This window comes from Pimephales promelas, chromosome 15 (assembly GCF_988280905.1).
Source record: "Pimephales promelas chromosome 15, fPimPro1.hap1.1, whole genome shotgun sequence".
Classification (NCBI taxonomy): Eukaryota; Metazoa; Chordata; class Actinopteri; order Cypriniformes; family Leuciscidae; genus Pimephales; species Pimephales promelas.
Window position 1 is genome coordinate 28,663,504 of NC_142783.1, and position 27,588 is coordinate 28,691,091.

Consider the following 27,588-nt stretch of genomic DNA (forward strand, 5'->3'; position numbering starts at 1 on the left):
TTCCTCTGATTCTGATTTAAAAGCAGGAAATGAGAGCAGCTGGTTAGGGTGTAATGATTGTTTAGAGGAATCCAAATATCTTTTCTAATAAGTCACATCCCATTCTGAAAAGCTGGGATCTAATTTGAAAACTGAAGGAATTTCAGAAGCTAATTTAAACCAGGAAATAAAAAAAACTATGTTGGCAGATAAATTATAACTTGTAGGGGCAGATTTACTCACAGTATGCGCCAGTGCAAACACTCTTTTGGCATAAAAAAAATACTGTCAAGACACGCAGTGAAAAATTTGTGCTGAAAGTATTTTTTGCAGATTATTTATCTGTTTTATCATTTATCTTATTGCATATGCATTTGTAGGAGTTTCCCTTTTAAACACAACATTTACAGGAGGAGAGAATTTAAATGAACAATGAAAGGTGAATTTTTCTAAGGTTTGCATCAGTCAATTTACTGGTACACATTATTTCAAGATCTCATTTTAACTGATTTCGATTGTTTTTTTTTTTTAATATTACATGACTGAACATAAAACCAAACATAAGACAAACATTATTTTTGCTAAAAAGCAATTAAGTAAATTCCAATAAGTGACAGAAATAATTTCTATATGGAAAATAAAACATTAAAAATCATTTACTATGATTTTACAGTACGGTGTAGCTAAATTGGCAAAACCTGTTTATGGAGAAATGTTCAACATGCCATCATGACTTTTGCATAAACATACACGGCACGCCATTCTATTCAAGTCAAGTGGCGTGTTATCTATACGCATTTTGAGCTATCCGCGTGTATGCGTGTATGTCTACGCCGTTAAATGTCCAAGTGATTCCGCGTGTATGTACACGCCGTTAAATGTCCGAGTGAAACAAAGCAAAATGTAGATCTACATCTGGGGAGCGATATTTTTTTTTTCCTAGGATGATAGGGGAAGACTCAAAAATACGATTAACCCCAGTGACGGGTTAACACAGTCTCATCCCAAATCGTCATATAACTGACGTTTTGGGACGTATTTTGACCATACGTCAATATCCGCCTTTTTGGGGCCCCCTTAAACGTCGGTAGATGGCGATCCCGGGCCGTCATACAACTGACGCTTTACCTTTAACGTCAGTTAGGTGACGGGTTAGGTTTAGGGTTAAGTTTAGGTATGGGGTAGAGTTAGGATCCCATAACCTCATCTACCGACGTTTAAGGGGGCCCTAAAAAGTCGAATATTGACGTATGGTCAAAAGACGTCCCAAAACGTCAGTTATATGACGATTTGGGATGAGACCGGGTTGGACGGGTAGGTTTAGGGACAGGTTGGTCTTATATTTATGCAGTAATAACGTTAAGTCAACGGTGTTCATAAACACGCTGAAAAGCGATTTTGCGTGTTGATAGCACGCCAAAAAATGGAAATACGAATTGGTGTGTCATATACGCAATTTCATGAGAACAGTCTGAAATGTTGTACATTTACTTTTTTGGAACCTAAACTTTAAAAATTGGCTATAACAGATAAGAAACTATCCTGTTTGTTGCTATTTTTTTTAATATACATCTATATTATTAGTCTAAGTTATTAGGACAATCATGATCATCAATATTTTTTTTTTAGAATTACCACTTCAACTTCACACTTCAAGATTCAGTGCAGAAGAGAGTTGTTATCCTCTCCAGGCCACAACTGAAACAAGCAGGAATTATTCAGAGCCCTAACTAGATAAAAATATTAATAATAATAATTAAAATTCTCATTTCCAGCGGGGGTTTCAGCTGGTTACAAATGGCCACCAGCCTGTTCTCATTATCTCTTGAAAGTTGGAATTTCAACTTGCAGCGACGTGGAAGGTCTTGAATGGATTTTGAGCTGCGGGGACTTATTTATGGCTGTGAAATTTAATAAGCAGGGTGTGTGTAATCCTCTTCCCAGCTCAAGCAGTAGGCCTGGGGACTAACATGCACCACAAGGGTACGACAACACACGGTCAGTACACAGATCTGGCCCCATGATCAGAGAAAGGGCAGAGCCTGCTGTCTAGAACAGGGGGAGTCGAATACTGCGTTTCGGCTTGGCAGCCACAAAAGCTGGCAGAGGGCTGTGAAACTTGTGTCGAGTGGGCCTGACTGAGAGAGACGGGCGTCGGGCGGACTGGAAAGAGAGCAAGTACGCTAGTCGAGTGGCTCGTGACCGAACCACGGAGGCTAGCAGATGCTGGTCCAGAAGGCTACTAACAGGATGAAGATAGTCCACCACGTGGGCCCACAGGGATTAGGAGTCAGTGAGAGGTAAACAGATTAGTCCAGAAAAAGAGCCAGCGCTTTTAACCTCATCACTCCCCTTCACACCCTGCCTGGAGAGCATCTTCCACCCACTCGCACACTTGAGACTAAACTGTACCCGAGAACCTGTGCCATCATCTGTCAGGAATACCGCCCAACGTACAGTGGTGCCCACACACAGCCCCGTCCATGGAAACCTGGACACATAGTCGATGGAAGCTAACTCTTTCTCCCTCGGATGTCAGATAAGTCAATACGGACTGTCTTTTCTGTCCAAATGAGCAACTTTACATCCAAAAGGACATAATCTACTGCAACATGCCATTGAAAACAGGATTATTCCTCATTCTGTTCTTGTTTACCCTCCAAGCCACCAGAATCAAAGGTAAGCCGGTGTTTGGACGCCGTTTGAATGCTCTTTGCTTCTTTTGTTCAAAGAAAGTCATGGAATTCAGCAAAAACAGTACTTTCCGTAACGTACGGTACAACGCCTCAGAGCTGCGATTTCTCACACAATAACATCTTTCCGCCCTCAGTGATCAAATGAGCTTTTAAATATTTTAGGAGCCAATTTGTGAGAACATAACATTTTTCTTATGCAAAACAAAGCCTTACGACAAATCATTTGATACAATTTTGGTGGCACGCACGCCATTAGCGCTTCCTTTTCGGGGCAATATGCCTCGCTAACATTTCATACGAGTTCTGAATGCCTCCAGTCTGGCTCCGGTGTTCAGAAGCTCCATTCATTAGGAGAGGGAAACAAAAGGCCTTCTGTTTGTGGCCGTGTGGAACGCTAATCTTTCCTGGCTTGTAGCTTTGCTGTGGGGCCTCGCTCATCGCTTCAGAAGTACAGCTCAATTAGGATCGCCGCCCCTCATGTCCTCACATGTGCTCGGCAGGCTCGTAGACAGCAGTGGGACACATGATCAAATCAGTCACCCTGGTTTATCTTCGAGAAATTGCAACAGTGGCCCTACATCTGCTCATTTGCTAATTAACAGATGTGGTCACATGCTCTCCGACCCTGAAACACATGTTTGAGACCCTCGTATCTCGGAGTGGTCTGCTAACTGTCTTCCACTGTAAAACATCTTTTAATAAGGCCACATGTGGCTCTAGAACGGGGACATCTTTTGTGTCAGATCAAAATAATTAGACTGAAGGTCCACTCTGATCTGACACCAGTCTCAGATGAATTACGACAATAGCTGTTCCCAGTTTAAATGAACACGAGTTGCAGTAAAACACAAACTTTTATTCCTTTTGAGGTAGATTATCCATTAATTAAGACTTACTTTCGCACAGCTCCTTGCGAAATACCATGTTATGACCTTAAAACACTTTTACCAGCTCCTTGTACTATGGTTTATCTGACATGGTACATTTTTTCACCTGAACTCACCTGAAACGTGATAAACAAGCTCAAAAATGAATAGAGCCCAATTAAAATGCTATAGTTTATTTAGCTAAATTATTTTTATCTCACGTTTGCTTTAGCAAAGGCCATAATACTTTTTCATTTGAAAACGTATATTTTTTCTCCATTTCTTTCGCCCACACTGAGACGGTTGTTACCAGAAATGTAACCAGATTCACATTCATCTGTTTCGAATCAAACTGAAAGCACAATTCACACACTGAACACACATTCAACTCGCTGAACATTTCATTTTGAAAGTGTAGCAAAATATCCAAGATAGCAACTATTCCTATCAGGGAAGTGTTATAGAGTTTATATTAATATTTTAAATAGTAAGATGTAGTAATTGTTATGGCATTCTTTATATATATATATACACATGTTTAACCCAAGCTATTTCATGCTAGTTAAAAAGTAGGGGCTAGCAATAACAAGTTACATTTGAAAACATTAGATCTCACCACATGAACGCACACAGTCTACAAAGTATCACAAGAGACGGTGTTAAATGACCTCATGTCTCAAAGCATATAACATTACAATAATAATTCAAGTAAACAATTTACACAACTCTTACTTGACTGCTGCAGATTCATTTCGGGATTGATAGTGTTGACATAGAACTGCATAAAACCGAGTCTGAGGACGTGAACAGCTTCAGGTAGAACTTGCCAACTCATAATTACGGTTACGACATGGCGCGAACGAAGCATAAGCTCGTTGTTTTGGTACAGGTGGAACTGTAAAAGGCGGTTGCTGTTTGTTTTTGGTACTTGGTGACTATCTGTGTTCTGCACGAGCAGGGTGCACGGAGGTATGAAAACACATACACTCACCGGCCACTTTATTAGGTACCCCATGCTAGTAACGGGTTGGACCCCCTTTTGCCTTCAGAACTGCCTCAATTCTTCGTGGCATAGATTCAACAAGGTGCTGGAAGCATTCCTCAGGGAGTTTGGTCCATATTGACATGATGGCATCACACAGTTGCCGCAGATTTGTCGGCTGCACATCCATGATGCGAATCTCCCGTTCCACCACATCCCAAAGATGCTCTATTGGATTGAGATCTGGTGACTGTGGAGGCCATTTGAGTACAGCGAACTCATTGTCATGTTCAAGAAACCAGTCTGAGATGATTCCAGCTTTATGACATGGCGCATTATCCTGCTGAAAGTAGCCATCAGAAGTTGGGTACATTGTGGTCATAAAGGGATGGACATGGTCAGCAACAATACTCAGGTAGGCTGTGGCGTTGCAACGATGCTCAATTGGTACCAAGGGGCCCAAAGAGTGCCAAGAAAATATTCCCCACACCATGACACCACCACCACCAGCCTGAACCGTTGATACAAGGCAGGATGGATCCATGCTTTCATGTTGTAGACGCCAAATTCTGACCCTACCATCCGAATGTCGCAGCAGAAATCGAGACTCATCAGACCAGGCAACGTTTTTCCAATCTTCTATTGTCCAATTTCGATGAGCTTGTGCAAATTGTAGCCTCAGTTTCCTGTTCTTAGCTGAAAGGAGTGGCACCCGGTGTGGTCTTCTGCTGCTGTAGCCCATCTGCCTCAAAGTTCGACGTACTGTGCGTTCAGAGATGCTCTTCTGCCCACCTTGGTTGTAACGGGTGGTTATTTGAGTCACTGTTGCCCTTCTATCAGCTCGAACCAGTCTGGCCATTCTCCTCTGACCTCTGGCATTAACAAGGCATTTGCGCCCACAGAACTGCCGCTCACTGGATGTTTTTTCTTTTTCGGACCATTCTCTGTAAACCCTAGAGATGGTTGTGCGTGAAAATCCCAGTAGATTAGCAGTTTCTGAAATACTCAGACCAGCCCTTCTGGCACCAACAATCATGCCACGTTCAAAGTCACTCAAATCACCTTTCTTCCCCATACTGATGCTCGGTTTGAACTGCAGGAGATTGTCTTGACCATGTCTACATGCCTAAATGCACTGAGTTGCCGCCATGTGATTGGCTGCTTAGAAATTAAGTGTTAACGAGCAGTTGGACAGGTGTACCCAATAAAGTGGCCGGTGAGTGTATGTTGACAGGCAGGACAAAATGCTATAATAGGACGAAAATGTTTTGGTCCAGAGACTTCCACAGAACATATATGTAGGCTAAATTTTTAGATACATATTACATCTTTAGACTACTTCAATTATTCATTGCTATCGGGATGTGAAGAGTTTCAAAAGTGTTTATAAAATAAATTGCCCTACGTTTAAGTGCTGGTTCAGTGGTTATGCAATTCACCAGCATAAGCCTGGTTAACAAAGGACATTAACATCCAAAACACCATTTACAAGTAGCGTATACCTAGCTATGCAGAGAAATCTGCTAATGTACACAAGAAATCCTGTCTTAGTGAGGTACAAGAGGAATGATCGGATGCTTTAAAAGATTGTGTAAAGCAAGATTATACATTAGGCTTTAAAAGTTATCAGCAGAATGTTAAAAACAGAGGTATGTGTTTAGCCTCTACTATACTTATATCACTAACGCTATTATTACTTGACTACTAACTAAGCTTATGCTAATCTGCGAGTGGTAAACAGAGATCCAGCGAAGTCTGAGGGACCCCCTGCCTGAGCCAGGCTTAATGTTTTAAGAAGCTCTCTGAAGTTTACCAGCTGGTCACACAACACTCCATTTTGAAAACATTTAGCCCATTTCAATAGAGGAAAATCCTATACTTTTAGCCTAACCTCGTGGTATGACACCGCTTTGATTTGAACTTATAGGATCTCATTTACATTACATTAACATTTATTCATTTAGCTTTTATCCACAGCGACTTACAATTCCTATATATGTCAGAGGTCGCACGCCTCTGGAGCAACTAGGGGTTAAGTGTCTTGCTCAGGTGTCTCACAGTGGATTGTATCCCGGGTCTCTCACACCAAAGGCATGTGTCTTATCCACTGCACCATCAACACCCCGATCTCAGATTCTCATGTGAAGGGCTCAGATCTTACTTGGAGGGAACAAACAATTTGTCTGTTTTTTAATGGATCTGTGAAATAGCATCTAAGGAAATGATCATGTTTATGCCATAACCGCTGACTAGACATGCTATTAAACTAGTCTTAATTTGATGAAAAAAAACATCCAGATGTATTTTTATATGAGCTATTAACTGTATAATTGTTGCTTCGATGCTGAAGTAGGTAATTAAATGCATCGTTGTCATTATGCAGTGCATATGTTCACTGTGACAATGATATGAACTGAAGTTAATGTGGTGAGCTTTGCTGTTCTAATTTCAGGATCATCCACCCTAAACTTCACTGTTCTGTAAATACCAGTAAAACGCAGGTGCAAGTCTATATGTGGCCAGCTCAGGTCATAACTGATTAGGTAACAGGTCAGAAGGTGGGTCACCTTGAGTTAATTTAATACTCTTAGATGTCAGCATGAGTCTTCAACCTGATGGTCTTTAGCGAGTAAGATCTTTGAATGGAACATCATTGTAAAAATTAACTTACTGACCTTCATATTGTTCCGAAAATACTTGACTTCAGTGGAACAAAAATGGAGACATTTTGAAAAATTCAATGAAAGTCAAAATATGGGGTTAGAATTGTTGCATTATTCCAAATAAATAAATTGAGATTCACAAATGCATGTAAAGAAATTCACAAAAAATCTATCAATTCATAAATTAATAGATTAAGATCCACAAATAAATGTAGAGTTTCACAAAAATATATAAAACTCAATAATACATAAAATTAGATTTGCAAATAAAAAATATATATTTACATATGTGTTTTATGTCACAAACACACTGCCCTATGTGACTATATTTTAAAGGGTTAGTTCACCCAAAAAATAAAATTCTGTCAGTATTTACTCACCCGCATGTTGTTCCAAACCTCTATGTGTGTATTTGTTCTGCAGCTGCTATACACAAAGAAAGATATTTGTAAGAATGTTTTAATCAAACAGATCTCATTCCCCATTGACTACCATAGTAGGAAAAAATAAATACTGTGCTAGTCGATGGGGATTGAGATCTGTTTGATTAAAACATTCTTACAAATATCTTCCTTTGTGTTCAGCAGAACAAATAAACACATAGAGGTTTGGAACAACATGAGGGCGAGTAAATACTGGCAGAATTTTCATTTTTGGGTGAACTAACCCTTTAACTGACAAATAAATGCATATCGCTTGTAGCTAGGCATTTTACTTTTAAATGCATTATATCTCTTGTAATGCAAAAACCTGTCACACGTTTAAAAAGAACCCACCTATATCTTCTCTAAAAAAAAGGGAATCGTAATACAGGTATTTAATGTTTAATATAGGCTACTATTAGATCCACAGACCTGCTGCAAGTTTTAATGATTTTCATCATTAAAACTTGACTGAAGAAGTGGTAAAAGCTGTTGACACAAACTTGCGTAGGCCTATTTATCACAAGATTGAATCCAAATATTCATTAGCTTTGCTGTTCGTTCTTGAATAACATGATGCTTCCATTAAGTATAGTTATAACAGAGATGCACGCGCTGTTTCTCTGGCATTTTCAAAGGCTCAAACTAATGTGGTTTGGCTTGATACACAGTCTAATGGTCAAACAACTCGAACGAAATCCAAATTTTAAACATATTTTACTGTAGTAGTACTAATTGTATGTGCCTTAGCCTTACTAGGCTTGCCGCGATAGACGGTGTTGACGGTGTTACCGGTTTTAAGCCCCATCACCGGTGACATCACTTTCCCACCGTGACACCGCGATGTCTTGACTTTTTTTTTTTAAAGTATTCGTTTTTGCTAAAATATTTATTTGAATTAATTAAAAATAATAATTTTCAATTATTTAGTTCTGAAGAGAGCATTATAATTAAAAATGAACTGCGCAACGCGTGCCGTCACGTCACAGATCAGCAAGCATCAGGATTCCATTTAGCACGTGTGGAGACGAGAACGAGTCAAATTACAGAAAAGCAAGATAATGGCGGAAGATTTGGTGTCAAAACGCAATGCAAAAGCGCCTGTTTGGCAATATTTTGGCCAATATATATTAATGTTAATAAATGCCAATTTATAGTGTTTTACTTTTTTTTAGAGTGCTGTCATTTATGTAGGCTAAGGTCCTTTTTAAAGTTTTTATTTTATATTCGTCTCTTTTTATTTGGTTTTATCTTATTTGAACTTTGTTTAATTTATTTAGGCCTATTTTGTTTTCTTATTCGTTAATAAACGTTTTATTTATTTTTTTTGGGCCCACAGTTTGCCGATTTTCACTTTTTTCAGCCTATGCATGGGGTTATTTTTATTCGTTCGTTATGCTAATAAAAGTTCTGTCTATATTTTATTCGTTTATTATTCTAATAAAAGTGCTGTCTAAATAAAAGTTTATTGTCAGCGAGTTTTTTTTTTTTTTTTTTTTTTTTTTCATTCCAGCAATTGACGCTGAATTGCAATTGACGCTTATTTCGAAAGTGAAAGTATGTCATTTATGTAGGCTAAGGTCCGTTTTGAAGTTTTTATTTTATATTCGTCTCTTTTTAATTGGTTTTATCTCATTTAAACTTTGTGTAATTTATTTAGGCCTATTTTATTTTCTTATTCGTTAATAAACGTTTTATGGTTCTTATTTGTTTGGGCCCACATTTTGCCGATTTTCACTTTTTTCAGCCTATGCATGGGGTTATTTTTATTCGTTCGTTATGCTAATAAAAGTCTATAAATAAAAGTTTTATTATCAGCGAGTTGTTTTTTTTGTCCATTCAAGCAATTGACGCTTATTTCGAAAGTGAAAGTATAACGCGCACGCATTTAAAAGCTATTTAACCCCCCCGCCCTGCCCTCCACGGTGACACCGGGATTACCGGTGTTGTCACACGTCGATTAACCGGTGGGAAATTTTCCTCACCGCGGCAACCCTAAGCCTTACACTTCCTATTTGAGCCAATGCAGATGAACGAGCAAAGTTAATTCAGGGCAAGAGTGCCCTGATTGTACAGCCAAAAGTGATTAGTTGTAACGAGAACGTGCTACGATTGGCAGCTCAATGTGGCCGTAATCTGATTGGCTTGAGTAAACAGTGGGTGGAGTCTACTTATTTGTGGATTTTTTCTGCATGTGTGCAGCAATTTACAAATGCACAGAAAGCGGTTCACAAATAAATGCCAGGCAGAGTTGTGTTTGTGACATAACACATTTGTACATTTCTTTTTTATTTGCAAATCTCATTTTATTTATTTCAAGTTTTATAAATGTTTATGAAACTCTTTACATTTATTTGTGAATTTGATTCATTTTTGTGACTCTCTTTACATTTGTTTGTGAATCTCAGTCTAATTATTTGGAATAATGCAAAAATTTTAACCCCATACAACAAAGTCCAACATTGTCACTCCACTGAGTTTCATTATCAACAAAAACAGCTGAACTATGTTTAATTGTAGTAGTAAACTCAGTACATACATTTTTTTTGACTTTCTTTCAGTTTTGAATTTCCATAAAAAATGTGGTTCCAAGGAAATGCAATTAGATTAATACAAATAGAGAGCAGACCTTTGCAACTCTTATCTAGTGAAAGCGCTTAACATCTGCCTGGTGTTATAACCGACTGCTTGACTTAGGCGTAATCCAATTAAATGTTCATTCAGCATACTAATCATAGACTTAAAGGTTTCAAATGGTCTCTGGGTTACCGTAATTACATGAAGTGTAATTATATTATCAATTGGCTTACTTCCTTAGGTAAAGTCAATCCAAACAATGAACACACGTTGTTGTTGTGACATTTGCAGAACTCACGGCTGACGACTTGATTCTCAGGATCAGAAATGTGAAGTACAGGCACTTCCTGGAGACTCCACAGCCAATCAAACAGTCGACAGATGGCAGAGATTCACTTTCTCTAAACGGGCATCGAGCAAAGAGATCAGCGCTGTTTAGTACGGGGGTGAAAGTCTGTCCTCAGGAGAGTATGGCGGAGATCATCACCAGCCACAAAGCCTACTACAAACTAAGAGGTAGGACAACTTCTACCCTAAACACCACAGGGGACGGAGCCTTGAACATCAGAGCCAAATTTGGCTACAACACCTCAGATCCTCATAAATCATAATTAACTTCACAATCATTTTGCAGCCTTCTGGGAGATTAAGGATCAAGCCAAGCTAGAAAAAAGGCTCTGAGCCAAGAAAGTGTACCTACTTTTAAAGACTTATAGGACCCTATTTTGTAACGATCTGAAACGCAAGTGTCAAGCGCGAAGCGCAAGTAACTTTGTGGGTGGGTCTTGGGCGCGGTTGCTATTTAAACTGCGGGATAAATGACTCTTGCACCCGACGCAAGTTTAAAACGGGTTGGTCTGAAGTAGCTTCAATATTCATAGGTGTGGTTTGGGCGTAACGGGAAACAAACCAATAAGAGCGTCATATCACATTCCCTTTAAGAGCATGATGAACGAGGTGAGCTTGTTTTCCGTGGCCCACGGCGCATTTACCAGGCGCGCTTCAATCGGTTCACAGCCGAGGAGATCGATGTTCTCGTCAGGGCCGTAAAAGAAAGAGAAGTGACATTGGGGATGGGACAAACCCACCCAAATTAGCTTCGGTTAAACATGTATATGATAATTTGGGTAAATGTGTATAAGGTTTATGCCTATTTTTCCCATCGTCATGGACACAACAATGATTTCCCTTGTGTTTAAATAGTTTTCCTCATAATAATGTATCATTTCAATAATGATGCTTTCGGAAAACGCACCCCTGTATGAGTTCTGTGGAACACAACACTAGAAGTTATGAATAATGTGGTACTTGTTTTTGCCTTGCGAAAACAATGAATGTGGACAGAAGCTTTCAAAATTGGATGCAAATCCTGGATAAAAGAATCGTAAAATTACAAGTCAAACGGGTTTAGAATGAATTAAAAGAGAGTAAATAGGATGAAGTGTCCCATTAAGTGAATATGTATGCATTAAAAATGACTTTCACTGGTGTATTCTAATGCTGTCAAGTTTATTTAGTCATATTAAATAATATTTTGGCTGGAATAAAACCAGTTAATTAAGATAACACCACATGAAGCAATATTTTTGGTTACCTGACAAAACATTTTAAGCAGATAGCATGATATTAAATTACTGGAACAAACAAGCTAAAGGTGAGGCATATTTATCTGTCAGATGCAGTTAAGAGATACTCTTAATTAGATGTCCATAATAACTGTGTTGGCAAAATGAGATAATGGCAGGAAAAGGCTGCATACTAAATACTATTAAGTATGTTATGCCTCTGTCATATAATTAATTTTTGGTGCCCTTGCCTGTTTTTATCAGGTCTTTTCTGTTAGTCCTCTCAGTCATCTCAACACAATTCTCTAAAGAGCCTTCTCTAAATAATTCCCATGCTTTTTAACAGTTTGTCAAGAAGCTGTGTGGGAGGCCTTCCGGATCTTTCTTGACAGAGTTCCTGACACCATGGAGTACCAGCAGTGGGTGTACGCCTGTCAGAGAGACTCGCTATGCATGGAGGATCTGGCCCGAAATTTTAGTAGCACACAGGAGCATCTTGACATGGTAGCCAGAGTAAGTAGCTGCTTGTGTCCGATTGCCAATTCAGTCCAATCGTCTTGCCAATACAGCCCAATTGTGCCAATATCATTAACTTGAAAAACATGGTTCTTTCTTTTTGAAAATTCTGAAAGAGATTTATATCATTTACAGAGAGTGGATACTCAAGATGAACAGGAGAGGTAAGAATCTTGAATTCAAGGGCCTCTTGGCTTCAGTGTTCATGGTACGGCGATTTACTTGTCTTCATTTTTAGGGCCCAAACCCTTCAGAATATCTAGAATGAGGTCACCTGACTAGTGGGAGATGAGAAAATCTCAGCCTGTCCTTTAAAAAACAAAGTTTGCTCATATTTGGTGGCCTAGCTAAACACTGCTCTCTGACCTGATCCACTTTAATAAGAGGGATCTGTGCCCAGACATATTACGCTTGGGTGTTAGAGCCACACAAACATACCCGGGCTTATATGCAGTCAACCCTGTTATCGGGGACAATGAATTTTATTGCATTTATCATTCTCGGATTGATTCATCCCTTCTCAACATGTTTTCAATTATTTTTAGGGCTGTGACACCTGCACTAGGCGAGAAATGTAAGTCCTCACCATCCGAAAGAGAGAAAAAAATACTGGTTGATCTTGTAAAATCGTGACTGATTGATGGCTTTTTATGCTTCAGGTTCAAAGAGTACTGCTGAGCTTGTCATCATGGAATCTGACAGCGTATGGCTACTAACGTGTGCTTAGAATATGGGCTTTACATACTAATGAAGTTAGAAACAAACAAATTGACTATTCTCTGATCTGATAGGAAACTGGGGCACCAGATGCTGTCCCTCAGAGGATGGGGGAGCACATTGTGGAGTTCAGCGTGACTGTAGTAGACCCCGTCTACAGCGCATTACTGAGGGATCCAGGCAGCCCTCAATATGAAAACCTCACTCGCAATCTTCACGAGCAGGTTAGGACTATTTATTTTTACTTAAAGAAATGAGACTTCAGAGTGGCTGCGGGAAAAAAAGAGACTGCAACCTGACCAATGCGAAAACAAGGATACATATCGGAAGGACATTACATGTAGTCATGCAATGCTGACGTTGTTAACATGAACAATTTGAGAACAAAGTATCATTTTCACGGTTTTGCGTGATTAAGCAGCATCTAGTACTGAGGTTACAAATTGCAAACAACAAAAGTTACAGTGGCCGTAAGGTCTTTATACACCACTGAAAACAGTTATGTACATTATATTGAATTGCAGTCTACGGTTCCTCCTAAATATTACACAACACACCTTCAAAGCATAGGCCTATTAAAAACACCACATTAAAACAACATTAAAAGCTTGATTTTCACCACAGGGGGACTTTACCTTAATAGTTTATGAAGTAGAGTTATGGTCAAGGAACAGCTAGTTTCATGGGTAATGAGTGATAACTAATTACATAATTCTGAGGAAATGAGCAGAAATAGTGGAATTGTCTTAAGAACATTCTAGAAAACTTTTTTTTTTTGGCCATTTTAAAAACAAATAAATAATAAGTCCCAGAGGTTGTCCATTTCTGAAACTACATAGACAAGGCAAAGACAAAGTTATATAGTAGATTTGAAAGTAGCTTACCGTAAAAGATCAAATAACAGGAAAGCCAAACAAGAATTGGGTAACTTCAGAAGGCAGCTTGAGATTAGTTTAAAAAAAGACCAGAGCCATGGCACATGATTTTAAAGCGTGGCAGCATGTCTGACAATCCATAATCTGAGGATTTGTAACCTACCATACAAAGATTACTGAATATTGAAAAAAAAAAAAAGAGATATTGCAAATATGTCTAAAAATATTTTTTATTTCCACTTCTGCAGATGCTGCATGTATTCGAAAAACTTCCTGGGTTTAAAGAGATTCGAGTGCTGGGATTTAGGTAGGTTGATGTTTTAACTGTGGGATTCACCGATACATTGCAGTCCATTGAACTTGAAAATTGTATTTTTGGATGGGTAATTCTCTCACAGGAGCAACTCAGGGTAAGTATTTGAAGAAATACTTGGGAAATTGTGTTATGAACAACTGTGTTTCAAGTACTATACCATTATGTTGTGTTGTACTGTAGATAGTTGTATATAGTTATACTATACTCTGTACTATACTTATGAAAATTAACTGTAGATAGTTGTATATAGTTATACTATACTCTATACTATACTTATGAAAATTAACCCTGATGTTTTGTTGAGATTGATTTTAGAGCTCCAAAAACCACAAATGCTTTTAAATATAAAACACATTCAAAAAGAGGGTACATCTATACGATGTGAATCAGTTCTCATAAGATTTGAAACCTTATATGTCAGTGATAAATATGATTATGAGATTTTAAATGGGCATTGAGGTCCTTTAAAGAGAACAAGAGTGATGCAGTGAACAACAAACCTCTAACAATTCCCTTCATAACATCGGTCAGAGCTGGAGGTGTTGCAGCGAGCTATGCTGTAGTGTTTGAGACTGATGGGACACAGGCCATAGGTTACACAGACTCCACTGATGGATATGGCATAGAGGGATTCCTGAAGAACATGGTGGTCAAGGCGCTAAGTGAGGACACATCACTTCCTGTGGACGTGCTTTCCCTAACTTTCGAACCAGGTACACAAAATCGATAAAATCAATATAAAGGACCTAGACAGACTACAAATATTTAACCTTAGCTAAATTGCCCTGTACAGACTCTTCAGGAGCAGACAAGCATGAAAACCCGAGGTTCAGTAAAGAATCGAGATTTTTACCTGGGGAAATGAGTACACAGTCCACAAAAGCCAACTCGGAGGAAACTATTGTGCCTTCTGGAAGTGTTGGGAGCTTTTTTGGGGATCTAGGCCCTGATAGAACTCAAACAGTTTCAGGTGAGGGGAGAAAAAGGAGTGATGTACATAAAGTACTTGATGTATCGTCCCATGTCCCCACACTAGCAGTGGCCACAGAGCTATTCAACAACTCCCAACTTGAGGGTTGTAAGACAGCAAGTCAAATCACGGAAGACACTTTAGCTATCAAAGGTAAATTTCTCATTTGTAGTGAGTAGTGCACAAGAGCACCCGCTTCCCTACGAAGACCCTTAAGCTAGGCAGCCTATGAATGAGAAAATTAATTTCACATTAGATTCCAAGCACTTTAAAATACACTCTCTGAAACCGGTTCTTTGTTTTCCAGGTTTGCCAAGAACCACTACAGTGGATCCCCTATCAAAATTGTCTGAAGTCCTAGAGGATGTAGGAAATGAAACTGTTGCAACGGCTCCAACACTGGACTTGGAATCTTTTGAAGTGGCAAAAGCATCTACTTCAGCTCAACCTGAAATGGATTTTGATATGACACCAGAGGCTATTCCTGCAGAGGCAACATCATCAATCTTGACCTCCCTAACAACTACTAAGCAAGCTCAAGATTCTGTATTTCAAGGAGAGGACACAAATGGCCCCTCCAAACCTTTAGAGACCTCTACCGAAGGACTTCCTTTATACCCTACCATTTCAGTTGATAGCCTGGAGTTGCCCCCTTCAGTTGACCTTAGTGACCACATCGAGTCTCCATCTGTCAATGCCACCGTAGACACACTCCATCCTGTTGGACCTACCACTCCAAAACCAATTATCCCAGAAGCTATTCCCTCTGACCTAACGCCCACAGACGATCTCATTTCACACCTGATCCCGGACAATTTCCAAGAGGAAGGGGGACAGACACTCTGGACAGTTTCACTTCCCCCACAAGAAGGTAGTACAGATAATGACAGAGACATACAAGAAGTTGTAGAGCAGTCTGATGAGGACGAGACTCTGGACTTTGGGAGTGGATTCCCCTCAGAGATTGACGAGAATCCACAATCCGCGGGTCATCCTCTAGGTTACGTTACCACTCCTTCGATGATGGCTTCTAGCCAGGCCAAAGAGTTAGTGGTGTTTTTTAGTTTACGTGTGACTAATTTGATGTTTTCTGAGGATCTTTTCAACAAGAGTTCCCCCGAGTACAAATCATTGGAGAACACGTTTCTTGAACTGGTAGGTAAACACACTTTTGTCTTTGACTTTCTCTTGCTACATGCCTTGTTATCTTCCCTTTGTGGTTAGCTTTACTTTTTTCTATTTGCGCCACAGTGCATGCTGGGAAACTGAATAGATAAAGTGTGTCATTTGCAGTATTTTGACAGATGGCATCTGAGAACAGTGTTGTTCGAAATGTAATGTGCATTTTTCTATAAAGCCAATGTAAATAGGGTTTGGGTGACTGACAGAAACATTTAATTACATTTCTGTATATTTTGTGCGAGGATACTTATTTTGTCACTTCAAATGTTTTTCTGTGAACTTTTGTTTACCTTACTTTTCGATTTCAACAGAAAAACACAGGGTGAAACCATGTATGACCATGTCTAAAGAAAATTTTGCAATCTCACTCAAGCACAAGTGGTGTAGTTCTAAATATCGGCACAGCTACAATTAAACAATTAGCATAGGTAGGTAATTACAATTGTGCCGATATAGCGAAAACAGGGAAGCTTAAATTTCAGACAAACTTTTGCCAGTTGTTCCAAAACAACTATATCACCAAGCAACATAGACTTGAACAGCATATGAGTGGAGCCATTTTTCCTCCCTGTTCAAAATGATGTGTAATCACACCACTCCAGCTCCACATCCTTTTCCATTTTCTGCACCCTGGTCACTCCATGCTTACTGGAAAGAAAACCTACCCAGAACAATCCTATTACAACTTTTTAAGCTTCAACTTAAAAAAACAAAACAAAAAAAAACAAAAAAAAAACACTACTCGCCCAGGGAGAAACACTCAACTCCAACTCTACACTTCTCATTTACACTCACATACAATGTGGAGAAGAGTATTACAAACATGGAACTTTCAGAACAGATCTAAGCCAATCTTACAGCAGTTTCATATCCAAGTGTTGTTGTTTTTATTCAGATTATATCTTATAATATCCTGTTTTTTCAACTAGAGGCAATTCTCTGAACCAAGCGACTCGCCAAACCCCGAGGCCTCTAGTCAAGTGACTGAGAGAGAACAGAAGATATTAGCTACAATACCGGTACATCTATAAGCTTGAAAAAGCATAACCGATCACTTTTTGGCACTAAATTCAGCACCTTTTTCTAATAACTTTCTAACTGATCAAAATAACCATGTTTAATAACTGCTGATTAATGAGCTCTCTAACCAGCATTAACCAAAGCTAAACGCTTGTCAGCCCAACCTGCAACATATTTTTGGTACTTGTTTAATTCTAGACAGTATGAGTGTTGCCTTATTGCTCTGTGTTCGGTTTCACAGGATTTTTATATGTGCATGGAATATGTGCATAAGCATTATAAGAGTATGTACTCTTATCAAATGCTAAACCTGTATATCTGTGAATAAAGTTGTTGTTGTTTTTTTCTTATTTGTGTAAAACACAGAGAAAATAATTTCACAATCCTGTTGAATTAAACAACCAAAAACAGAGCATGCCAAAAAAAAAAAAAAAAATCCCTCAGGACTTGCTGTCTGATTTTGTTTCTCAGAACTGATTTTAGTTGGTTAGGCAGCCTAATGGTTTAGAATTGTTCTTCGGTGAGACGTGTCCTTGAATGTAATCCGTCTCCAAATGTTATTTATTAGAGTGTTACATCAATGACAAAGCACTTTTGTTGATTTTAAAATTAACAGTTCAATGAATAATTTGTAATAAAAGCAAACAAACAGTAGCTACTTTTTTGGATTGTTTGAGAATGGTTCTGGGTGAATGCAATCTCTTTTAAGACACATATTTAAAATATTTTTTTAATAGTCTATCTAGACTGGTCCAGACTGATTTGCATGCGTGTTAAAGACTATAATAACGACTATTCCTAAATGTTTTAGTCTGCAGGTTTCAGTTCTAAAGGGGACTACTGTTCTAAAGGGAGGATTCTGTTTCATACGATATTGTTTTACTTATTATTATTTTAATTTGTGTGAATCATAAGATACAAAACTCCATTTCCAATAATAAGTGGTTGCCCAAACTAGTATTGTGTTGTAGTTTGTCATGACTAACGCCAGTACTATGAGACCTTTTGGATTATCACATGAACTGCTAAAAATCTGGTCAGGAACTACTCTGGTAAGTATCTGGGTAAAATGGCCGTAAAATTGGTTTATTGATTCATAAATGGGCTTTCAAATGGTAATTTGATAATCGCTAGATATTTATGTTCTTGCATTTTCTGCAAAAAAAAAAAAAATAGATTTTTCACCGTACACATCAATTTCGCCCATTTATAATTCAACGTATTTGTCGCTTTTGTAGAGACAACTGCAATATTTTAGTCCTATACTAGGTTTGCATTGATTTTAGCCTCTCAACCTTGTAGGATGCTCATATACTCCTGTCTCTACTGGTTTGTGTAGCAACCATCTCGATTAGACATGGACACCAAAAAAAAAAAATGTTTTCATTTAAATTTTAATATTTTAAAATATATATTTATAAGTATTAAACATATTTTAAAACTATAATAAAAAAAACATAGAACAGAACAGCACTGAGAGAGATCCCTATAAACCAGTAGATACAAGGCACCATGCTATAGTGTTAGAATCAATCAGTATTCAAAAATAGGGATGCACGACAATGCTGCTGCTGTCTGTGATAATTCATTAATTTATCAAACTATTTGGAAAGGAGCACTACTGTATATATTAGCTGATCCTTCTGTCCTGTGATGGCAATAAAAGGTCACGACACTGGCATCAGCCAGACAGTAACATTGATTGAGCCTGAGCTGTGAGTCAAAGCTAGCCCTGTGGGGAAGAATAACACCTGCTCTGCCCTGGCACTTAGCCAAGAGGTGAGAGGTTGATCATGACTGGCAGATCAGGTCTAACATTTAATACAGATTATCTCCTGTTATACATGCACTTAGTTAAATACAACATCATCTCAGGCCTTTTGTTCTCCTACTTGTATTTGTTTTTATAAAACAAGCCGTTTGGGATTTTTTTTTTTTAACATTCACTCTCCTTTAACTATGAAATCCTTAATAATATTTTAAAATAAATCTAATTTAATTTAACAAAAACATTTTTAATATTTAAATCTAAAATATTAATTATATTTTGAAGTGAAACATTTTTGTTTTTATTCAAAATTGTGAGACTAAATATTTAAAAAAAGGCTTTTTGACTTTTAGAATTGTTAATTCCTCATTATCTATTAAATAAGTGATTAATAAGGTTTTCATTTTAATACATTAAACAACACATCCCATTAAACAAAAATATTACATTTTGAATAACATTTTCAAAATGCTAATCTGTGACTCTTGTGCAAGTGACATATCCTCAAGACGTCCATCTTTTGTTTTACTGCTGCAATCAATCTCCTGCAATCTTGAGCTTGAGATGAATGACTGAGCTGCTATGCCCTATTTCTCCTGAACAACCGTCTTTATCTCTAACTGGCCCTCCTCATGCGGAATGAAATGAGCATTGAGAAGATTTTGCATATTATAATATGATGAGAGACAGACACAAGACAAAATCGTTTAGTTTCGAGGAATTGAGGAGAATTGCTTTAGAATTGACAATCCCAAAAGTTTTGCATCTGAGTTGCATTACGTTCATGCACAATTAACCAGTCTGCACTAGTCAGCAATGATCAAAAAGTAGTCGCAACTCACTCAATTTCACTTTTATCTCCACTTTCCCGCAGCTCCTGCCGTATCTACAGTCCAACCTGTCTGGATTTAAGGAGCTGGAGATTCTGAACTTTAAGAATGGCAGTGTGGTGGTAAACAGCAAGATGAAATTAAACAAACCAGTTCCGTATAATGTTACGGAGAAGGTGCAGTGCGTGCTTGCGGACTTCTGTAATGCAGCGTCGAAGAGACTGGATATGGAAATTGACTCCCAATCAGTGGATGTGGAAGCAGGTAAGGACGGAGTTGAAAAGAGAAAACAGGTATCCTCTAAAGCAGAGGTGTCCAATCCTGCACCTGGAGGGCCACTGTCCAGTTCAGCTCCAACCCTAATTTAACACACCTGAACCAGCTAATCAAGATCTTTCTAGGCAATAGAAATGTCCAGGCTGGTGTGTTTTAGAGTTAGAGCTAAACTCTATAGGACATTGTTTGGACCCCCTTGATCTAAAGAGATAGTTCACCCAAAAATGGAAATTCTGTCATGTACTGACCCTCATGTTGTTCCAAATGTCGATGACTTTCTTTCTACTGGAGAACAAAAAGAAGAACATTTATTTTAGCGTGTTTTAGGTCACACTTTAGATTAAGGGTCCAATTCTTGCCTCAATAAAATAAAAAAGCCAGGATCAAAGTCTATTTTCATTTTCAAGGAAAGTCTGTTAACTCGGCGGCCATATTTGCAACGCTTCCGAGGAGCTATTTGGGGCATCCAAGACCAAGTCCTATCTATTCGAATGGGGGAATCCTGAAATCTCAAAAACTGCTTGCTGAACTCACAATTAAATGACATATTTTAAATTAGCAACAAAATCTGATATGAACTGTCCTCTTTACCAATCAGCGATTGGCTCTTTTACTTGGAAGGCAGGACGTATTCCCCTATTTTGCGAGTTTTAGATTCTCCCATTCATAAGTAGGAGTGAACCATCTTTCCTATAGTCTTTGGTTAGGGATGTAGAATATGGTCGTGGAAAACAAGGCTTTATGAGTACCAATAAAACAGCCAATATCCTAGTAATATGCATGCTAATAATTGGACCCTAAACTAAAATGTACCTTTTTTGTCCATACAATGAAAGTTAATTGGGGTCCACATGTTCTTCAAAATCTTCTTTTGTGTTCTGCAGAAGAAACTAAGTCATAAAGGTTTTGGAAGAACATGAGGGTGAGTAAATGGTTTTCAAAAATGATTTTAAAATTTTGGGTGAACTATCCTTTTAAGAAAGTTCTGTTCAGGCTGACTGCAATTTGCTGTAAAAAAAATAAATAAAAAAATAAAAATCAATGAGACTTGCCAATTTCACCAGACCATATGTTAATTATTAGCAACAACTGATTTATTTAACAACAATGCATCTAATTTGTACTGAGATTTTCAAATGTTATTGGCATCTACAAATTACACTAATTATATTAGGGCGTCCAGACCTTAAGCATCCAGCAATACAAATGCTGTCAGCGTGAATGGGGCAGAGCAGTAGACAAAATCATCCACATTAACGTAAAGGGATACCAACACCTGTATTAAGTCTTTAATCGTCTTTGTCTGTCTGCAAGTATTTCAATCCAATTAGTTCTCATTGTCTAATCCAGCCGATCACGTCGATCCATGTAAGTTTACGGCATGCAACGAGTTCTCCCGCTGCGTGGTGAACACGTTAACCACAGAGCCCGAGTGTCTGTGTGATCCGGGCTACAGCACAGTGGACGGCCAGCCCTGTACGAGCATCTGTTACCTACAGCCGGAATACTGCCTGAACGGAGGCCAGTGTGAAATTATACCGGGACACGGAGCGACCTGCAGGTACATTAATGTAGTGACCTCTAAAAGAGAAAATGGGATGTCAAAGAACTTCTAAAACTGCTACTTTTCTTAAAATTGATTTTGATGGAGATACAAGGATGTAGGGGGAAACCAAAACCACTTGAGCATACAAAGTTTTTTTTTTTTGCTAAAATTATAGGGGTAGCTACAACAGCTTGTCAATGAAAAAGTTCCTTTAAATGTACACATTTGTACCTTATTTACGCTTCGAGTGCTTATTCGTATGGAAGCTTTTTTCCGCCACTAAATCTAAAATAAAAAGGTAATTGAGACTTTTTACCTCACAATTCAGATTTTTGTCTCAGAATTGTGTTATATAAACTTGCAATTGTGAGTTAAAAAGTCAGAATTGTGAGATATAAACTTCTCTCAACAGACATTTACATCAATAGTCTGGCGTTGTAATTTATTTGCTTTTGGTGTACTGTGGAGTGGGTGCTTAATGGCAGGCTAGCAGTTACCGTTGACTCGCACTACGCAACTGAAACAACTGGATGAATTTTAAAACTGTCTCCACTGATAAATAACACTAAGGCCATGTGTCCATGTGTTAACCAGCTGAAAACGCCAGACGCTCTGCTGAAGACGGCGTACTTTGGGCGCTTGAGAGCGTTTTGGCAGCACAGCATTTTTTCCGTTGAGACGTTACGTTGCTATGAATATCCGCGGCAGCACAGTTTACTTGAAACTGATTTCGCAGATAATTTGTTTCATACTGAAAATTTTTTTTTATCCATTTTGTTCGGTTAGCTCTGCTGGTTGATGTCGTTGTACAGAAAGAATGTTGTGACAGTTGGTCAGTGTGGTTTAGTCCCGCCCCTCCTCCACTGTGACTGGACGGGGTGGGTAAAAAGTGACAGTGATGAGCACTGCGCTTTACCCAAAGCTGAAAATTTTTCAACTCTCGGAAACCTGTAAAAAAACGCTGGGCGCTCGGTGCTTCAGCATAAAAAAAAAATATCGCTCAGCTTCAGCGCCTTGTTACGCTCATGGCGTTTAAAAAACGCGGCCCTCCCATTGAAAACAATTGAAAACATACGCCAGGCACGTGGAAAAACGCTTTGGTGGACACATGGCCTAAGGCTAACTTGGAAATGAGGCCCGATGTCCGAAATTCTGAACCACCCCTTTAAATTGTTTTATTCCGTGGATGAAAAAAGTTTCCATATATTAGTAATGCGTACCCTTAAGGTAGGCCTACTACTAAAGTTCGTTTATAGGGACTACCCCATTGACAAGTTGTGGACCATTCATAAATCTCTAAGACCTTAACTTTGCAGTGGACATTCATTACAAACCAGAAGAAAAAACACAAGTAAAGCACTGAAAAGGGGCGGGGCTACAGACAGTCTATATGTTAGACATTTTGCACATTTTTTTATTATCTGAAATTTTCAAGTTCTTGGTCTTCTTGTCCCCTTAACTATGATATTTAATTTTTTTTATCTATTTTATATTTGTTTTGCTGAAGCTGAACAAAATAAGTCATTATATATATATATATATATATATTTTTTTTTTTTTTTTTTTATTATTATTATTATTTTTTTTTTAATGATTTATTTATCATTGGTGTTACCACTGTTAAAATAATGTATTAAAGTGCCCCTATTATGCTATTTCAAATGTTTCTAATTTTGGTCTCCTTCAACAGCTTTACATGCATCCAAGGTCAAAAAAACACTTACATTTTTTCATAATATACATTGCATTGCATTGTGACTCATGTCTTATAGAGTCTTCAACGATTCTGTCTCTGTAAACCCCTCCTTTCCAGGAGCCTACTCTTTTCTGATTGGTCAGATGACCCAGTCAGTTGTGATCGATCTACCGCTTACAGCCCGTGTTGGAAATTAAATGCCTTATTATTATTACCATATCTGAATTTCAGGTGTCGGCTTTTCCATATTAATTCCAGAGCAAGTTCTCAATCCTTTTGAAGTAGATTTGCAGTGCTTTAAAATATCGTCTTCTCTTCTTCGTCGACAACACAAACCAAATTCTTCCAGGCCTCAGCTACAACAACTACAGTGTTTTGAGGACAGGTCAATGTATACGTTGTTCGCGGGCAGTCAATAAAGACCAGGCTGCCATTCAGCAAAATTGTTATATTATTACATAGATATGTAACAATAAGTGAGAAATAATTGCTGACGATTCGTTTCAGCAGCTCAGAATCGATTCTTTCACTCAGAATTCAATAACGTTATGTTGTGCACTTGGATCTTCAAAGTATTGCAGAGCTTACATTTGCAAAAAGCTATATTACGCACTGCATGAAAGGTAATAGTCGAAAAAGCATAACAGGGGCACTTTGGAAAAAACTGCCACATTCCTATGCATGCATGCACACTTCTCTTACTTGTTTTCTCTCAACCACTTTTAGATGTCCTGTAGGTAAATTCTGGCACTACCACGGAGAACGCTGCAACGAATTGGTGTCTGTGCCCATTGACCCTCTCCTTCTCATAGCCTGCATGGTGGGAAGCCTCTCAGTGGTTTGTGCTGTGATAGGCATCTTGATTTTCATTAACAAGAAATGCATACGGACCAGAAAGAGCTTGAGACTTGTGTAAGAAGGGTTTTCTTTTTATTTAGACATATTTGATCTTTCTTTTCAGATTTGGATTTGCAGTGCTGACCCGCTTTTTTAAACATGTTGGTTTTAAGACCTGATTTCCTTTGCATTGTAGGCGTTCACAATCTCCATTCCCCTTTGGTAATACTATGAGAGTAAATCCAGTTTTTGAGAATGACGATGGGGTCTTAACACATGTGTCGAGCATCCTCTGTCCCTTGAGCTCTGACTCAGCCTCCTTACAACACTCAGGCCAAGGCACATTTCGATCACTTGAAAGTATACAACTTAGTATTGAGGTAAAGTTTACAACCAAGATGGTATTCTTAATGATCTATTTATTTAAATCGATGCCATGATCGCTACTAACATCCATAATCAACCCATGATTAATTCATATCTAATCATTCGTTTCAGATTCTGATCTGAGAGATTTTTTTGTTGTTCTGACTCAAATCGACTTCAAAATCAAAAAACAATCCAAAACAAATCCATATGGGGTAGCAATATTCATATTCCTACTAGTAATTATTACTATAATTTATAGTAATATACTGAAGATTATATTACTATATCAATCCCTTTTGCCCCAGCAGTCTAAGTCAGACCACTTTGCCATCTTTCACAGGAAATTCATTCAGGGATTCATATTTCACAAATATTGCATGACAATATATGCAATATTTGTTGCAGAATATGTGCAATATTCAAAATAAATAAATGTTAGAGGTAATTCCCTTAAAATCTGGCTTTAGACACTGCACTCAAATATCTTACGGAACACAACAGGATAACCATGCACTGCAAAAAATACAACGACTACAGTCTACATTTATGTAAAGGGAAGGAATACAGAATAGACATTAAATTCAGCAAGTTTGGCGAATCAGCTGTTTTTTTGAGGGTTTCATTGTCTAGAAAAACTAGACATTATGGACAGCATGCATGGGTTTTGCATCTCATTTAGTCTAGTCCATCTGTAGCTGTCTAAACTAATGATGTTACGAATATTAAACTTTTTTTTTTCCCAGCAACAGATGTTTTGCTCATCAAAATATTGACAGATGGATGTAGTGCCAAAAACGTACCTTGCTTCGTTGCTTAACAAGTCTTTGTCTCCACGGCAAACAAAGTTTCAAGGTTGATTGTGGTCTTCCTTTCCCAGATCCCCAGACTCTACACCAGAAGATCAGAAAAGTTAACAGCAGAAATGGTTGACTTCCATCACACACCTAACGAGGTAAGCTGGTGTGAAAACAACCAATTTGATGCAAACAGCAAACGTAAATAATCACGACAGCTTGATTTATTCTATCTTCCCCATCAAAATGTCAACTATCATATATGAAATAATATAAACTAGATGTTTTGCGTCCTTCTATCACCGACGTTCATTTCCAATTACATTCTTCTTTTCTTTATCTCAGAACCAAAATAAATATGTCTGTATATCAAGCAAGTTATTATAAATATCCTGTAATGTAATGAAAAGCAGAAGCAGCATTATTTGGTCTAGTAGGCTTAAATATTTGTCATGGATGAGAGTTGATGTTAGATTTGTATTCATTCAAGTGTGACTTAATACGTTGATTATTCCTGAAAGTAATCCTCTAACGTTAATCCTCAAGTGGAATTGTTAAATTGGCAGTGTTTATGAAGGATTTGTAAACAATAGAATATTAAACAAGGTATGAGCTTGAAAAACAAAGCAATATTGCCTAGTAAATATTGTTGTAATATATTCTCACCTTTCCGTTCGAATAATTACTTTCTTTAGATTCTGACACTGCATGTTTGATAAGCTCACACATATTTTACTATGAACACAAATGTAACATTACCTACTAAATTAAATAATATAGCTGATACATATTTACCTTCACTTCAGAGAGTAAAACCGTATCTGCGACAAGTCTTGACGCTCACATTTCAATCGTTTTCTGCTGAACTCGCAAATGCTGTGGATAAGTTATGTTCGAGCGAAAAAAGTACATAGAAATCATACTTGTTCTTTTCATTAATTGTACCACAAATTATGGCAAGAAAACGTGTTTATCTACTGAGTTGTTGTCCTCCTGGGCTGCACGCTATAACAAACACACAGCGACTAGCCTGCACGTTGATTTAGCTAGCATTAGCAACAAATTACCCTAAATGAGGGACAGGTCACACCGTTTTTCTAAAATAAAAATTATTTACACGCCCCGCTGTTGTTTATGGTATTCCATTCTTTATTTTATCAACAACAAAAGGATAACGTTAACTTTTAAAAATGTCTCTGTGTTTAGCAGAAGAAAGAAATTCAAACAGGTTTGGATATACATTAGGATAAGTACATTTTGGGGTGAATTATCCCTTTAAAGTTGTCACAGGAAGGTGTGCTGCATTGTGATGATGCAACTGCTGATGATTTTTTTTTTTTTTCTTAGCTTCTTAAATGACCAAGCTGTTTTTCTTCATGTTGTATTACAGACGTGGCAGATGTCCAGCAGGTCCTCTTTCTGCGTTTTGAGAAGTCCCGATAGTGAAGGCTTTGAAGTGACTGTTTTATGAGGTCCAGACACTTTTTTTTAAGCTAAGCAAGGCACCAAAGCTCTTCAGTGCTATTCGAGCAACTCAACTTTGCTGGTTTCTCGTAGACATTTGTTGAGTTTGATACATACAACCGCTCTACTCAAGAATCAGCCATATTCTTGGACAACTGAAATAATACCTTCAGGAATGGGGACATATGATTTAGATCAGTCCTGAAGTTATTGTTTAATATTGTACCTGGAAAAAAAATGTAAATTGTATATGAGACATGTAATGTGTTGGATGCTTTGAATCCTTGTCAAAGGTATGTTTCCTTCCTCACAATGAGGTATTTATTTACAATTGATACATTGGGTTGTATCTTAAATAGAAAATAGATTCTAGTCATCTCTTCTAGAAAGAAATTCTTCTTCTACAAAGAAATTGAATGTAACGTATTTCTGTAACTCTTAATTGTATCACTTGTGGAAAAAAGACAAAAATACAGGTGGGGATGATCTTTGTTTTTACAATAAACAGAAAAAACATTCTAGAATATTTCAGCTGTAAAATAAATAAGTACAGTAATTTCTATTTGAAACTTTAATGTGCACTAATGAATCATTCATGTTGACTTCAAAAGATAATAGTGAGTGTCTCCTAATAGCTTTTATAAATGCAAAGATCTAAACAT

The 27,588-nt window shown here is 37.9% G+C and overlaps 2 protein-coding genes across 4 annotated transcripts in view; one reads left to right on the top strand and one right to left on the bottom strand.

The window, feature by feature from the left end:
• colec11 (collectin subfamily member 11) overlaps positions 1 to 26,460 on the bottom strand; it is a 62,897-nt gene extending 36,437 nt beyond the window's left edge. Inside the window, exons 1-2 of one of the 3 annotated variants that reach the window (XM_089120494.1) lie at positions 26,258 to 26,460; positions 25,469 to 25,556 (exon numbers count right to left, since the gene is read on the bottom strand). The gene's annotated coding sequence lies outside the window, so the exon portion shown is untranslated. The remainder of the gene's footprint in view (positions 1 to 25,468; positions 25,557 to 26,257) is intronic. The other 2 variants (XM_089120495.1, XM_089120496.1) reach the window with 2 other exon arrangements.
• impg1b (interphotoreceptor matrix proteoglycan 1b) lies at positions 2,016 to 27,569 on the top strand. The gene is made up of 18 exons (XM_039667815.2): positions 2,016 to 2,658; positions 10,477 to 10,701; positions 12,097 to 12,263; positions 12,402 to 12,430; positions 12,812 to 12,840; positions 12,926 to 12,969; positions 13,058 to 13,207; positions 14,107 to 14,165; positions 14,706 to 14,887; positions 14,968 to 15,144; positions 15,452 to 16,299; positions 17,256 to 17,345; positions 19,989 to 20,208; positions 21,571 to 21,781; positions 24,189 to 24,374; positions 24,496 to 24,679; positions 25,546 to 25,620; positions 26,853 to 27,569. The coding sequence occupies exons 1-18, from the start codon at positions 2,592 to 2,594 to the stop codon at positions 26,931 to 26,933; spliced, it is 3,024 nt and encodes a 1,007-aa protein (XP_039523749.2). The 5' UTR covers positions 2,016 to 2,591; the 3' UTR covers positions 26,934 to 27,569.
• Positions 27,570 to 27,588: the final 19 nt, after the last annotated feature.

Excerpts from the sequence above, each read along its gene's own strand:
- impg1b (XM_039667815.2), top strand. The coding sequence starts at position 2,592 with ATGCCATTGAAAACAGGATTATTCCTCATTCTGTTCTTGTTTACCCTC. Across the intron at positions 10,702-12,096 it reads AGCCTACTACAAACTAAGAG|TTTGTCAAGAAGCTGTGTGG; the intron begins GTAGGACAACTT and ends GCTTTTTAACAG. Across the intron at positions 12,264-12,401 it reads ATCTTGACATGGTAGCCAGA|AGAGTGGATACTCAAGATGA; the intron begins GTAAGTAGCTGC and ends TATCATTTACAG.